The sequence below is a fragment of the Callionymus lyra genome, chromosome 12 (genome assembly GCF_982586985.1).
Source record: "Callionymus lyra chromosome 12, fCalLyr1.hap1.1, whole genome shotgun sequence".
NCBI classification, from domain to species: Eukaryota; Metazoa; Chordata; class Actinopteri; order Syngnathiformes; family Callionymidae; genus Callionymus; species Callionymus lyra.
In genome coordinates this window covers 5,899,142-5,913,685 of record NC_141829.1, presented here as the reverse complement: position 1 = coordinate 5,913,685, position 14,544 = coordinate 5,899,142, and the positions used below count along the sequence as shown (strand labels likewise).

Below are 14,544 nucleotides of genomic sequence, written 5' to 3'. Positions count from 1 at the left end.
AAGCGCAAAATTACAGATGTCTTCGTACCAGGTACAACCTCTGACCTTGAAGATAATAATCGTTCCAAATTTGTGTTTGGTTCGAACCTCTGGAGTAAGATAATGAACTGCAACGAAGGTGTAACAGCAACTTAACGACTCTTCGCTTCAGACCGACATGTAAACTCTGTTTTACTCTCCTGTATACAAGTAAAATGTGTGACTTTAAACCAGATCTGATTTCTTCACTCACACTCTTGTTGACCAAGGGTTGGGATTATTTTCAGAGTAATCTGTTCCTTTTAAGGAAGCGATCACGATATCTACCCAGAGTAGTTTCGGAGTACTTACAGTTCATAGCGCTGTTAGTCTTTCAACTGCTGCCACAAACGAGTGTAAAATTAAGACTTGTTTTATTTTTTTCTGGAACAATTTTTCTCATCGAGGCTTCAGTTCAAGAGGGACGTTACAGACGAGCAGTATGGAGGTATTTGGATGTTTTTAAGTCACTTTTTGGAAGAAGATGAAGACGAAGACAGCTGAGCTCCAGTCGCTACATTAAAATGAAAAAACATTTTTGTCTATAACTCTGAAAAGAACAGATTACTAATACTAATTGCCGACATGAGGTTGAGTAGAAAATGAGTGAAGTTTGATGATTGATTTGATTGGGATGAACTATCACTATAACAAAGAATACAAATCAGATCTGGTTTGAAGTCAAACATTTTACTTGTATAAAAGAGAGTAAAACAGAGTTTACATGTGTGTCTGAATCCTTTCTACAGTGAAGAGCTGTTAAGTTGCTGTTATACCTTCGTTGCGGTTAATTATCTTACTCCAGATTGCAATCTCCTTTAATTTAATTTTCTTCTTTTGGCTTGATAGCCCTGTATATCAGTGTCAGTCTGTAATTTGGCCCCCGAGAGAATTGCATTACCCACCACTGGTTCAGATGATGCTACAGGTGGACATTATCTAAACTAAAAACATCATCCACGAGGAAAGTAAGTCTCTTGCAAATGTAGTTTCTATGCTGATGATTCAATGTTGTTCAAACATCTAGACTTTGTGTTCTTCAGGTTCTAATTGCAAAAACCTCCTGTCCAAGCAGCCGTGTCCCCTCGGCTGGTCACCTCAACTATCTTTAGCCCCTGCTGGCAAGTGAATGGAAGTGCCTGACTTATCTACACTGCTGTCATCGAGGCTGCCAGTATTTTTAGGGCGACGGCAGCAGCTGCAAAAGCATTTAACGGTATTCCACGAACAATGACACTCGGGGTGTCCACCGACTGAAGGCGGCGCAGAGAGACGGACGTTCGGGGAGAGTCGAAGTCATCCGTCAACCTTTTTTTTTTTACTACCGAGGGGAACCGGCGAGGATGTGACCTGAAGTTTTTGGGGAGACGTTTTGGAAACCGAGCATGGGTCAGAGCTCACGGTCGCCGCCGTCCTTCGGTGCCGAGGAGACGTCGATGCCTCGAAGCGTGATCGCGAACGCGGAATGTATGTTGACGGTCGTCGTTGGCAACTGGAGCGAGGTAGGTCATGTGAGGGGGGTACGTGGCGCGGCTTGGCCGGGGGTCAGAGGTCGTTCCAATTAAACCAGACACGTAAACACAGGGGTTAATCTTCTCTCTTTAAAAACCACTGCGGGGAATATTGATGGCTTTCAGCATGTCGTGTAACAAAAGTGTGTTACGAACCAAAGTGTCAAGAACGCACTCTGACTTGGACACGGTCTTCTGTCAAGTTGACAAAATAAACCAACAGGATTATATCTGTGAAACTACCTCTAACTCTCTCTATCAAGCTCAATTTTCTTTGATTACATAAATCCAAAACGGTCGTTCAAACTTAATGTAATTGTTCCCAGTTGTGCGTTTTATTAATTATTTTTGGCATCAAACAATGGAATATGTGCCACAGTTGTGGCTCGGCATATTTTGACTACAAGGGTCTCTCGGGTTCTGCGATTTTCACGCGGGGGTCCGAGAGACCCTTCTTTGTGATACCTGACACACTCGCTCGCGGGTCTTTATTTAGGAGGCACTATATTAAGGACTTTCCCACTGAAATACAGCACCAGCTGTACCGCGGCCGTGTGTTGTTTTTACTCATGTGGACAGATCTCATTCGATTCACTTTAATGCTCATGTCGTTCGCTTCCGTCTTTACAACGAGTGCCATCGGAATATTAAGAAGTGGAATTGAACATTTCAAATGTTTTTATTTTATTTCAATTTTATTTTATTGAAAATTGGATTCAATATTTTTTGGACATTGAGAGGGTGATTTTATTTATTTTTAACAATTAAAAAATGAATTATTAAATTCTACAAATGAAGTTTTAAATTCTAATTACAATAATAACAAAAAATATTATTCTCACATTTTGTATTTTTTAATTCCGAGCCTTTTAAATTCAATATTTGGTAACACTTTAGAATTGTGAACACAAATTAACTATGAATACACTATTTATTCACATGTGTATTGACAGCTAATTATCCATTTTTTAACCATTATAAAGTAATTATTTACAACTTGTTCGTTGCGATTATATTCTACCATTTAATATCACGATAATACACTGTTCAACAACTTCATTACTTATTAATAACAGGAGATAAAGAAGTAATTAAGGATTAACTTCAGTGAAAACTATCTTCACTCTATTTACACAGTATTAGGTTCAAGTACCATGAGGGAAGAAACTCACTATTAATAATACTTTCTCTTGTTATGAAAAGAATATATATATATATATATACTGTATATACCAGGATATATTATAATGTTATCCATAATACTATTATTTAAAAAATAAATAATTGTGAAAATATACGGTAATTATGATTCTGTAATTATTGTATAACATATTGTTTGTGTTATTTTAGACATCATAACTATAACTCTATACTTTATTTATATATATTTAAATCAAATACTTGTGAATTAGGTATGAATATGCTGCCACTTTCGAAAAAGGATAATATTCATAATTACAAATAATTTTTGAGTAATTAGGATGATATTAACATTAGTCTACTTTCTTTTCACTTAAAAAGGTAAAGTATTATTAATATTACATTTCTTCTCTCATGTTAAACCTAATTCCAGGTTAATTAACTTAATTATTTCTTTATCTCATGTTAAGAATTAGTATTTAAAGTGTATTTTAAGTGTCCTTGAGTGTTATTAAGTATAGAATATAGTCACAATGAACAAGGTGTCAATAAGTACTTTATGATGGTTAATAAGTGGATCATTTTCTGTTAATACACCTGTAAATAATTAATGTATTAATAGTTCATTTGTGTTCTCCATTCTAAAGTGTAACTGGAATAATAGTCACATCTTACCAGACAAGACCAATCGAGCACTGAAACTATATAAAACTATCTTTAGCTGCAAATAGTTTCCGTCGCTTTGGATCCTCAGTTAATGAATTGATGCGCCAGTGATTCTTCATAGTCATGTGATCGACTTATCGATTATCATGATTGGCCAATGGTTTGATCAAGACGCTCGGTACTTGTTAGGTATTTTCTGGTGTCACTATTATGCTCACATTTTTTTTATTGAAATTAAATAAGTGTTTGTGAATTATTGGAATTAGAATATTGAACTCTTTTAGTATTCAATTTGAAAATATTGAAAGAAACAGTAAATATTTCTACGTGAAAAAGATAAATTTATTCGTACAAATCATTGACGTTAATGTTCAATAAATCACCTTTTAATTTAGAAATTACTGAATTCAATTGTTTAAAAAATGTTGAAATGTTAAATTCAACCTTTCTTTATTCTGATGACATTGATTTACTTCAATAGTAGGTTAGGTAGAACTTTATTGATCCCTCAGGAGGTCTCCTTCGAGAAATAGTTTGTTTTTTTTCCAATCAGCCACAGCAATACTGCAATTATTCATAAAAATAAATAATAATAAAATAAGAACAAGAACAAAGAGAAATAAAGAGAATGAACTGTTGGTTTAGAACTGTTTGTTTGAATTTCAATAAATATTTCTGTTTGGTCTTTCAGAAATCTGCTGAAGTCGGATCATTGTGGCTCAGGAATAAAGTCCGCTCTTAAAAAAAACGACGTGATAAGGAATTCAAAATGGATGTCTTCGGCGGCGCGCCACGTTTCTTCGCGTATCCGCGGCCCGTCGTGGTCCAGAGCGGCACCGACGCCGTTTTAAAGTGTCAGATCGGCGGCGACCCCAGACCGGCCGTCATCTGGGAGAGGAACAACGAGAAGCTGGACCCGCAGGGACGATACCGTGTCTTCGAGGACGGGAACGTTTACAACCTGATCATCTCCTCGGTGACCATCGAGGACAGCGGTCAGTACATATGCAAGGCCAAGAACTGCATCGGGGAAACTTACGCCGCCGCCACTCTGAAGGTGGAAGGCGAAGCGCAGGAGATGGAGCTACGAGAAGAAAACAAGCCCAGATTCCTCATCAAGCCTTTGTCGACCCGTGCTGGTCGTGGAGAAGACGCCGTCTTCTCCTGCAAACTCTGGGGGAACCCTCGACCCGAGGTGGTCTGGGAGAAGGACGGCAGGAAACTCAATGAGATATTCGAAAGCACACATTATAGCGTGAGCTACCAGGACGGCGGGTGGTTCCACCTGAAGATCTTCAAGACCCGGGCGCCCGACGGCGGCGTGTACACGTGCAAGGCCAGGAACGAGTACGGGGAGGCGTTGGCGGGAGCGGTGCTGCTGGTCGACGCCGGCCCGGGACACGAGGACGACGGGACTCGCAACGGCTACACCAACGGTCACTGGAAGTCTCACCAGGGCAAGCAGAGGACGGCGAGGCAACTCTCCAACAGACTCAAAGACGACGCGGTGACCAAGTCCACGCGAGTGAAGATGTTCGCCGTGACGGAAGGGAAGCACGCTAAGTTCCGTTGCTTCGTAACCGGGAAACCAAAACCGGAGATTATCTGGAGGAAAGACGGTCGACTGATACTGTCTGGAAGACGCTATCTTCTTTACGAGGACCGAGAAGGATACTTCACGCTGAAGGTTTTGTACTGTAAACAGAAGGACAACGGCGTTTATGTATGTGCAGCGTCAAACACTGCTGGACAAACGCTCAGCGCCGTACATCTGTCTGTGAAGGGTGAGTGGAAAAGATCCTAAACTACTATATATTTCTGGATTGACAGTTGAAGGTTATCAAAGAAGTTTTTATCCTGACTTTGAATCTCTTGGTAATGATGGATGGATGGACGGACGGACGGACGGACAGACGGAAGGACGGACGAATAGATAGATGGATGGATGGATGCATGGATGGATGGATGAATGGATGGATGGATGGATGGATGGATGGATAATAGAAGGAAGGATGGATGGATGGATGGATGGATGGATAATAGAAGGAAGGATGGTGGATGGATGGATGGATGGATGGATGGATGGATGGATGGATGGATGGATGGATGGATGGATGGATGGATGGATGGATGGATGGATGGATGGACGGACGGACGGACGGACAGACGGAAGGACGGACGAATAGATAGATGGATGGATGGATGCATGGATGAATGGATGGATGGATGGATGGATGGATGGATGGATAATAGAAGGAAGGATGGATGGATGGATGGATGGATAATAGAAGGAAGGATGGTGGATGGATGGATGGATAATAGAAGGAAGGATGGTGGATGGATGGTTAATAAAGGGATGGATGGATGATGGATGGATGGTTAATAAAGGGATGGATGGATGATGAATGGATGGTTAATAAAGGGATGGATGGATGATGAATGGATAGCTGGATGGATGGTTAATAGAAGGATGGGTGGTGGATAGATGGATGGATGGTTAATAGAAGGATGGGTGGATGATGGATGGATGGATGGATAATAAAGGGATGGATGGATGATGGATGGATGGTTAATAAAGGGATGGATGGATGATGAATGGATAGATGGATGGATGGTTAATAAAGGGATGGATGGATGATGAATGGATAGCTGGATGGATGGTTAATAGAAGGATGGGTGGTGGATAGATGGATGGATGGTTAATAGAAGGATGGGTGGATGATAGATGGATGGATGGATGGATAATAGGAGGAAGGATGGTGGATGGATGGTTAATAGATGGATGGGTGGTGGATAGATGGATGGTTAATAGAAGGATGGGTGGATGATAGATGGATGGATGGATGGATGGATGGATGGATGGATAATAGAAGGAAGGATGGTGGATGGATGGTTAATAAAGGGATGGATGGATGATGGATGGATGGTTACTAAGGGATGGATGGATGATGAATGGATAGCTGGATGGATGGTTAATAGAAGGATGGGTGGATGATAGATGGATGTATGGTTAATAGAAGGATGGGTGGATGATAGATGGATGGATGGTTAATAGAAGGATGGGTGGATGATAGATGGATGGATGGTTAATATAAGGATGGGTGGATGATAGATGGATGTATGGTTAATAGAAGGATGGGTGGATCATAGATGGATGTATGGTTAATAGAAGGATGGGTGGATGATAGATGGATGTATGGTTAATAGAAGGATGGGTGGATGATAGATGGATGTATGGTTAATAGAAGGATGGGTGGATGATAGATGGATGGATGGAAGGTTAATAGAAGGATGGGTGGATGATAGATGGATGGATGGTTAATAGAAGGATAGGTGGATGATAGATGGATGGATGGATGGTTAATAAAGGGATGGATGGATGATGAATGGATAGATGGATGGATGGTTAATAAAGGGATGGATGGATGATGAATGGATAGCTGGATGGATGGTTAATAGAAGGATGGGTGGATGATAGATGGATGTATGGTTAATAGAAGGATGGGTGGATGATAGATGGATGTATGGTTAATAGAAGGATGGGTGGATGATAGATGGATGTATGGTTAATAGAAGGATGGGTGGATGATAGATGGATGGATACCATCAAAATCCCCAGAGAAAAGGGAAAAAAGGGACTTTTAACGATCGTGTTCTTTCAAACACACAGATGAAAATACACTCAATGTTCTTTCAGATTTATTTGAATAGTTTAATTCTTATTGTATTTTAGTTATTTCTTCAACACAACTCAAAGTAAGAAGATGAAAAAAATCAACAGGGATCATAGTGTTGTCATCACTTGTCACACAAAAGGAAAAAAACCCTTTTAAAGAGTTGTGTATTATGAGGATGTATTGTTGTAACATCAGCTCTGGTGGTGGAGTGATAGGTCTATGGTTCATTCCAGGTCCAGATGTGTTTGTGCCGTAGTGTCCTTGAGCAAGATGATGGTTCAGTGACACCACCTCTGATTGTCTACATCAGTCACCAACTTGTTTTTAGAACCGTGAGCTTCTCAAGGGGCATCAGTTTGGTCAATATATATTATTATAGACGATAAATGATATTTTCCTATAGAAACGAATCACATTATTGATTCTTAATGCGGCAAAACGTAAGGAAACACAAAATCAATGATAATACGATGCGTATTTCAAGATACCTTTTTAACAGGCTCATCATGAGCTACTACTTTGTTGACCTCTGGTCTTGAGCAACTCACCGGGCCGTTGGTGCCAGAGATACATTCTTGTTAAGACTTTAGTTTTCATTTGTGTGGTTTCAAAAATATTTGGACCTTGTTTGTCTAATATTTTGTCTTAGTTTATATAGAAATGAGTTCCTTGTGATGTCTCAGGGTCAAGGTGACCCGAAAGCCCAAAAACAAATGTTTGTGGTATCTCTTGACCCAGAGACAACACAAGGGATACCACAAACACATTTGTTATCAGGCTTTCGGGTCACCTTGACCCTGAAATTATTAAATAACTATATTATCAAAGCTATATAAATTGTTAGATTCAATATGATGATTTGTTTTCCTTAAACGTTTGTTGTGTTAATCATTCTCAGCCAAAGAAAAACGCATCTCTGAGGTACTTGGTCATTGAAAGTACACAGTACCTCGATTGTGGATACTTGAACCATCTGACAACAGCATACTTTTTATTGCAGCCAAAAGTTGAAATGTAAAACAAAGACCCATTTAGTCATAATTAGTCATCAATTTATTTGAATATTATATAATTTTATGTTTAAAAAGTAAAAAAAAACTCGGGAAATGCTCATTTTTATTTTCCACATAGTACATGATCAATTCTGATACTTCAATTCTGTGTAACTCTAAGTCATTACCATTGAATTGAATCGAAGTTTGAGTATTTGGGACACTTTTGAATCCGACCAAATTATTTCAAGACCAAATGTGTTCCGAGTAAAACTATTTCCAGTTTTGTTGTGATGTTGGGACAAAAGCTAAGAAATATTTTACAAAAATATAATTCATTCATCAAATTAAGGTACTTTGTTTGCAGTATTTTATTTTCCTACATTCCAAATTCTCCAACAGCAGATCATTGACCCTCCAGAGTAAATGGTTTCCGAGATTAGATTACAAATGTTCTTGAATGTGTCAAAGTTGCCTGAGATTGATATTTAACACCAAGATCTACTTTAACAGTCCAAACATCAAGTTTACATTTACGTTTACTAGACAACGTGACTCACAGATGCATTTTTTCCTTTGAAAAGTGTTTAATTTTCAACAAGAAATACAAGTCAATTGAGTCGATGTTTTTGCAGCCGACCAAAAGTCCAGCTGTTGAGAGAAACAAGAGAGTAGTTATCAAGTGAACGAGTGACTCGCCAACAGACGACTCACTCGCAGATCAAATAAGTTGTCAGAAAAAAAAAACGACACCATCGACAGCATTTAAAGCGACTCGATCCTTGGTCGGCTGGAAGATTCATGAGATGTAACAATGATCTGAAATAAGATTCTAGAGACACAACTTGGATTTCAACAGTGTGCAAAGTCTGATAGCTTGTGTTGGGGGGTGTGTTGGGGGGTGTTTTGGGGGGTGTTTTGGGGGGTGGGCTCGGGCAGGCCGGGTGACCATGTGACTGATGTCCTTTGGAATGAGGCTCATATTTCTCACAAGGCTCTGAGAAGTCCGAGGCAATGAAACACGGACATAGAACAGAGTTAAGTCATCATGTATTCATGAGTTTAAAAGCAATCGTAAGTCAGTTTGACTAGTTTTGATAAGAACTTATGAAGCTCTGGGTTTAGGGTCAGTTATATTTGGGAAAATAAGGTAAGGTAAGGTAAGGTAAAACTTTATTGATCCCTCAGGAGGTCTCCTTTGGGAAATTGTTTTTTTTACAATAGCCAGCAATTTTTCATTAACAATAAAAAATAATACATAAAAAATAAAATAAGAAGAACATAAAGAGGAAGAACAAGATGACACAATCTAAGTCTAAAGACAAAGACAAAGAACATAGGTCAAGGAAAGAAAAACAACAAAGACAAAGATACAAAGACTAACATAGAACAGAACATCCAGATACTCTCACTCCACTCCTGCCCCCGAACTCAGAATTGTACAATTTAATAGCCCGAGGGATGAATGAGTCCCTGAGTCTATTTGTTTTGCACCTGGGTAGGAGCATTCGTGCACTCATTCTGCTTCTCTGCTAAATACATAAATATAAAACGATAGTTAGATTTTAAAGTAGATTTTCTTCAATTGCTATGATAGTTACTTTGACTAATTAACATTTAAAAAAGACAATAATGATTGATACACAAATTGGTTAAAACCAAAGAATATTGATACGTTTTAAACACGACATTAATTCAATTAGTAAAAAATGATGTTTTTGAACCGATTCACGTTCATGTAATTTGTGGCATTAAAATGTCGTTTTACGTGCTCAGTGTTATTGAAACATGTGAAATAAGTGTGTGAACGTAGGTTCAGTGTGTACAAAAAGTGTTAGAAAATATCGATACAGCAATATGTCGCAATGTTTCATTGAAAAATACTGCATTGATTAATTGGCTTTTGAATCAAATTTCTTTTTTTTTTATATAGTTATTTTATTTATTTTTGTGTTGCGATTTAACTTCCGTCCTCTAGATGGCAGGTCATTAGTCCTCAGCAGATGAAGAAAAAATGAAATCCTACGCCATCCTGGCAATGAAATAAATGATAAATCTGATGTTTGAACATATTTAGGTTTCAAACATTTGAAAGCAGTTAACGCAAAACATTGTATCGTTTATGTTCCTGTATCTCGATACATATCATATCACCAGCTTTTTGCCAATACACACACATGTGTACATGTCTCTAGGGTGGATTCACCAAAAGATTCCACCAGTTCTGGCAGCTTGATTAACTGCATCATTAAGCACTTGAGCTGTGTGTGTTGAATTTACATTTTATAAACTATCAACATCATTCAGTTTTAACATATTGATGTTCTAATGACTCAAAGTTTAAACATGATTTGCAGGTGCTATTAACCATGTAGAACAGGGGGGGAGACATTTTATCAAGGCGGCATAATAAGATATTTGGCTTTGTACACAAATTATTGGCCACAAATAAAATCCTGCACAAAAACTTTGCACAAGAGACCCTTTTTTTTTAAAACTCAAATGGGATCATAGCAAATAAACCCCATTGGAGACTCACTGAACACAAGAGCAAAGGATTCATTTTAATCATAGAAGTTGTGAGGTCAGTATTTTCCTCTTTCCACAAACATTCCTGAGCTTTTCTTGAAGGAAACCCAGTTCATCCAAGATCAACCGGGGGACATAGACTCCATTGATGCACCGGACTTTATACTTTAAAGAGAGTTCAGACGCATTGGGTAGCAAACCTATCTTGACTACTTGTATCTTGTCCTTTTGGTCTATACAGTACATACAATCATGGACCAGTTAAATTGAGATCTTCAATTTTGTTGTTTTTTAAGATACCTTTTATTTGTAGGAGTACTTTTAGGTTTCTGTGTGATGTGATGCCAAAAAGATTTGGGTAATATAAAGATTTTCCCCCATTACACTAGTTTATGCAAAACACTAACCAGTCAAAAGTAAGGTTTTCTTTCTCCTGACAGAACCCCCGGTGCGGTTCAAGCAGCCTCTCATTGATCTGGAAGTATGGGAGCGAGACTTGGCAGTGCTGGAGTGTGAAGTTCCTGAGGACTCAGTTCCCATCACATGGTATCTGGAGGACAGACGACTGCAACCCGGAGCCAAATATGGAATGGAGGAGTGGGGAACCAAACGACGGTTAACCATTCGGGACATTGGAGTGGACGACGATGGGATTTACCTCTGTGAGATGCCAGATGGCGGGAGAAGCATCGCAGAGGTCGCCGTTAAAGGTAATGACATCCCCAAAATAAACTTTGTAAAATGTTTGTGTAAATTTATATTTAGATGCCAAGATAGTACTGTATTGTTGATATGTAATGGAAATGGAAAAACAAAATGACAAAACAAAAAAACTTGAATTTCGCTAAGCCAACCGGTCCTTTTATGTACTGTCGGGCTGATGAGGTCTCATGAAACAGTTTGGAGGTGAAGCCACTGTGTCATGAAACTGTTTGGAGGTGAAGCCACTGTGTCATGAAACAGTGTCTTAATGTTTAAAGGCCACTAGATGTCACTCTCTGCGTTTAAATCTTTGGCTCTGATCTACTAAGTCAATGAAACTTGGCATCAAACTTAGACTGCCATCTAGTGGCCTTTTAAAGGTAAGACACTGTTTCGTGACACAGTGGCTTCACTATGAAACTGTTTCATGAGTCCTCGTTGACCCATCTCTACTTTTATGTATCCCTCCAGTTCTAGTCATTTAATTTTTGAGGATATACAGTATTTATTTTTTAAACTGTGTAAATATTTGTCTAAAAAGCATGTTTTGGTCATGTTTATTTCCCTCTAAAAGGTACCATCACGAGAAAGTTGCCCAGAAAAGTCGATGTCCTGGAAGGCGAGAACGCTGCATTTTGCGCCGAGGTGGAGAAAGAAGAGATGGACATACATTGGTACAAAGACGGCGCGGAACTTCGCGAAACTCACCAAACCATCCTGAAGTCATTCGGTCGCACTCACATCCTGGTTTTTGTCAACACGATGCCACAAGACTCGGGTCTTGTGACCTTCCTCGTCGGCAGATCTAAAACGTCTTCTCAGCTCAGAGTTAAAGGTAAAACGTTTCTAGGTTTTGTCTTATTTCATTGAGACATTTTGACTCACATTTGGATTCGTCTCCAGCTGCCAAACACTGTCCACCAAGTTGTCCAGTCGGTGTTCAGATTAACACCGAGCATGCGAATGCGGCACTTCTATCCTGGATACCCGCTCAGGACACAAGAAAGAACCCCCCGTCTGGCTACGTGCTCGAGCGCCAGGAAGTGGGCACTGGATCGCAGGAGTGGCTCCAGTGTCTCACCACAGACACAGCTACCTCTGTGGAAATCCTAGGAGATAGCGTCCCTTGTGAAGCCGATTATAGATTCCGCATTTGCAGTGTCAACAAATATGGAAAGAGCAACAATGTAGAGTTTGTGAGAACGGTTCACCTAGGTACGTACGGTGTTTGTGTTTTGATAATGAAACTAGAAGATAACACTTTTTTTCGACCATCTTTCCATCGCTCCAGTTCCAGTGGCCAGAGTCCAAGCTCCCCTGCAGGATGCTCTGGTTCCCGAAGGACAAGATGCAGTCTTCTCAATTGAACTTTCCGCCTCGGTTATTGGCTCCTGGTTCGTAAATGGCATTCAACTTCAAGAAGATGAGCGCTACTCGATGAGGCGGTCACGGACACACCAATCCCTGCGTATTCAAGGAGTTCGGGACACGGACAATGGAGCCGAGATAACATTCATCGCCTATGGCATACGCGATTCTGCAGCACTTTACATCCAAGGTATGTTACAAAACAATTCATGTTCAGAAAAAATAAGTACTGAAGGTTTTGTGGTTCTACACGCAGCTCCTCTTGTGAAGTTTTCGCCTCTGTCAGAAATGGACCGAAACAAATTTGTAGAAATTGGGAACCCCATTGTGCTCTACTGTGAGCTGTCAGACCCGGCGGCTCCAGTTCACTGGTACAAGAACGGGGTTGAATTAAACACAAAGGAAGGGCTTCATATCCAATCAGAGGGCACCATGAGAAGAATTGTGATCCAATCAGCAGAGCTGTCACACTCTGGAGTTTATTGCTGTGACGCCATTGATGATGTTATCAGGTTCAATGTGGAAGTAGAGGGTAAGTCACAAGTATCCTGTACAGTCTTGGTGTGGCATTTCTTTACTAACCGTCTTTTGTGTGACATGTTCTTTAAGTCTATCATGTGATAATACACACACTCATGCAAGTATCTTAATATCTTTAGCCCCGTCTGTGAGGTTTTCAGAAATTCCTGATGGTGAGAGGAACAAGACCTTCCAAGTAGGCTGCCCCATTGTTTTGCAATGTGTGCTGTCAGATCCCTCCGCCCAGGTACATTGGTTTAAAGATGGAGCGAAGCTTCATCCTCACAGTGGATTAGAAATTAGATCTGACGGTTTGCTCAGAAACCTGGTGGTCCTCTCTGCCGATTATTATCATTCGGGGGTGTACTGTTGCAAGACAAGGGGTGACACCATCACCTTCACTGTGGACATCAAAGGTGATTAATTGCTACGTTTTGCAGTTTCATCGATTAACAGGCTGCGCTTCTGCAAAATGACTAACTTTGACTAGTCCAATTGTCTGTTTCGGTAACAGCTACATTTCCTTCTTCAATAAGGTCAATGACTTTTTTGCTTAAGCCCAGTGCCCATAAAAGCCTACCTTGATATTGAGCTGAGCTTGATTCTAGTTATGACTGTCTTTAGCTCCACCTGTGAAGATCTTTGCACTTTCTGAAAACATGAGGATCAAGTCGGTCGAGGAGGGCTGTCCCGTCGCACTCCAGTGTGAAGTGTCGGACCCAATGGCGCCGGTGTGCTGGTACAAGGATGACACACAGATAACCACACAAACAGGATTTGTAATTTCCTTGGAGGGATGCAAACGGATATTAGACATTGAGTGTGCACAGCTGGTCCATTCCGGAGTGTACAGGTGTAGCACCAAGGATGATACCGTGGACTTCCAAGTGGAAATCAAAGGTGACTTCACATTTTGCTTCTTCTTAATGTTTTAATATCTTCTTTCTAATCGCCACTAACACATCCTGCTTATAGAGGTCTTTAAAAGTGCTTAGTTGTCTTAAAAACCCTCTTCTTCGCTGGGTTAATATCTTTGCAAAGCATTTACACTGTCAGTTTCATTTAGCTGTTCTTAATTTCCTATAATAGCTTTACCCGCGACCTACTCTGCTGTCCCCGCCATTGAGAAAATCAAGTCCCTTGAAGTGGGCAAACCGTTGCTACTGGAATATGAGGCTGTGGACGCCACTGTGCCTGTGTTCTGGTATAAAGATGGTGTACAGATATCTCCATCCAAACAGTGGGAAATACAGTGTGAGGGCACTTTGAGGAGGCTTGTTATTCCATCTGCTGAGTTCTTGCACTCAGGGATATACCACTGTGAAACCCCGGATGACTCTGTCCACTTCACAGTGAATATAAAAGGTGATTTTACTCAATCTTTTGCTTCTAGAGCAACTGAACATGCTTTGCAGAGGTCAG

The 14,544-nt window shown here is 40.0% G+C and overlaps 1 protein-coding gene across 1 annotated transcript in view; it reads left to right on the top strand.

Moving 5' to 3' along the window:
- The first annotated feature begins 1,414 nt into the window (after nt 1-1,414).
- The window catches only part of obsl1b (obscurin like cytoskeletal adaptor 1b), a 39,737-nt gene continuing 26,607 nt past the window's right edge, over nt 1,415-14,544 (top strand). Inside the window, exons 1-9 of the mRNA XM_087804498.1 lie at nt 1,415-1,520; nt 4,027-5,119; nt 10,974-11,243; nt 11,810-12,070; nt 12,139-12,450; nt 12,527-12,793; nt 12,860-13,135; nt 13,747-14,022; nt 14,212-14,487. Coding sequence (XP_087660624.1) covers nt 4,105-5,119; nt 10,974-11,243; nt 11,810-12,070; nt 12,139-12,450; nt 12,527-12,793; nt 12,860-13,135; nt 13,747-14,022; nt 14,212-14,487 — 2,953 coding nt within the window. The 5' untranslated portion in view covers nt 1,415-1,520; nt 4,027-4,104. The remainder of the gene's footprint in view (nt 1,521-4,026; nt 5,120-10,973; nt 11,244-11,809; nt 12,071-12,138; nt 12,451-12,526; nt 12,794-12,859; nt 13,136-13,746; nt 14,023-14,211; nt 14,488-14,544) is intronic.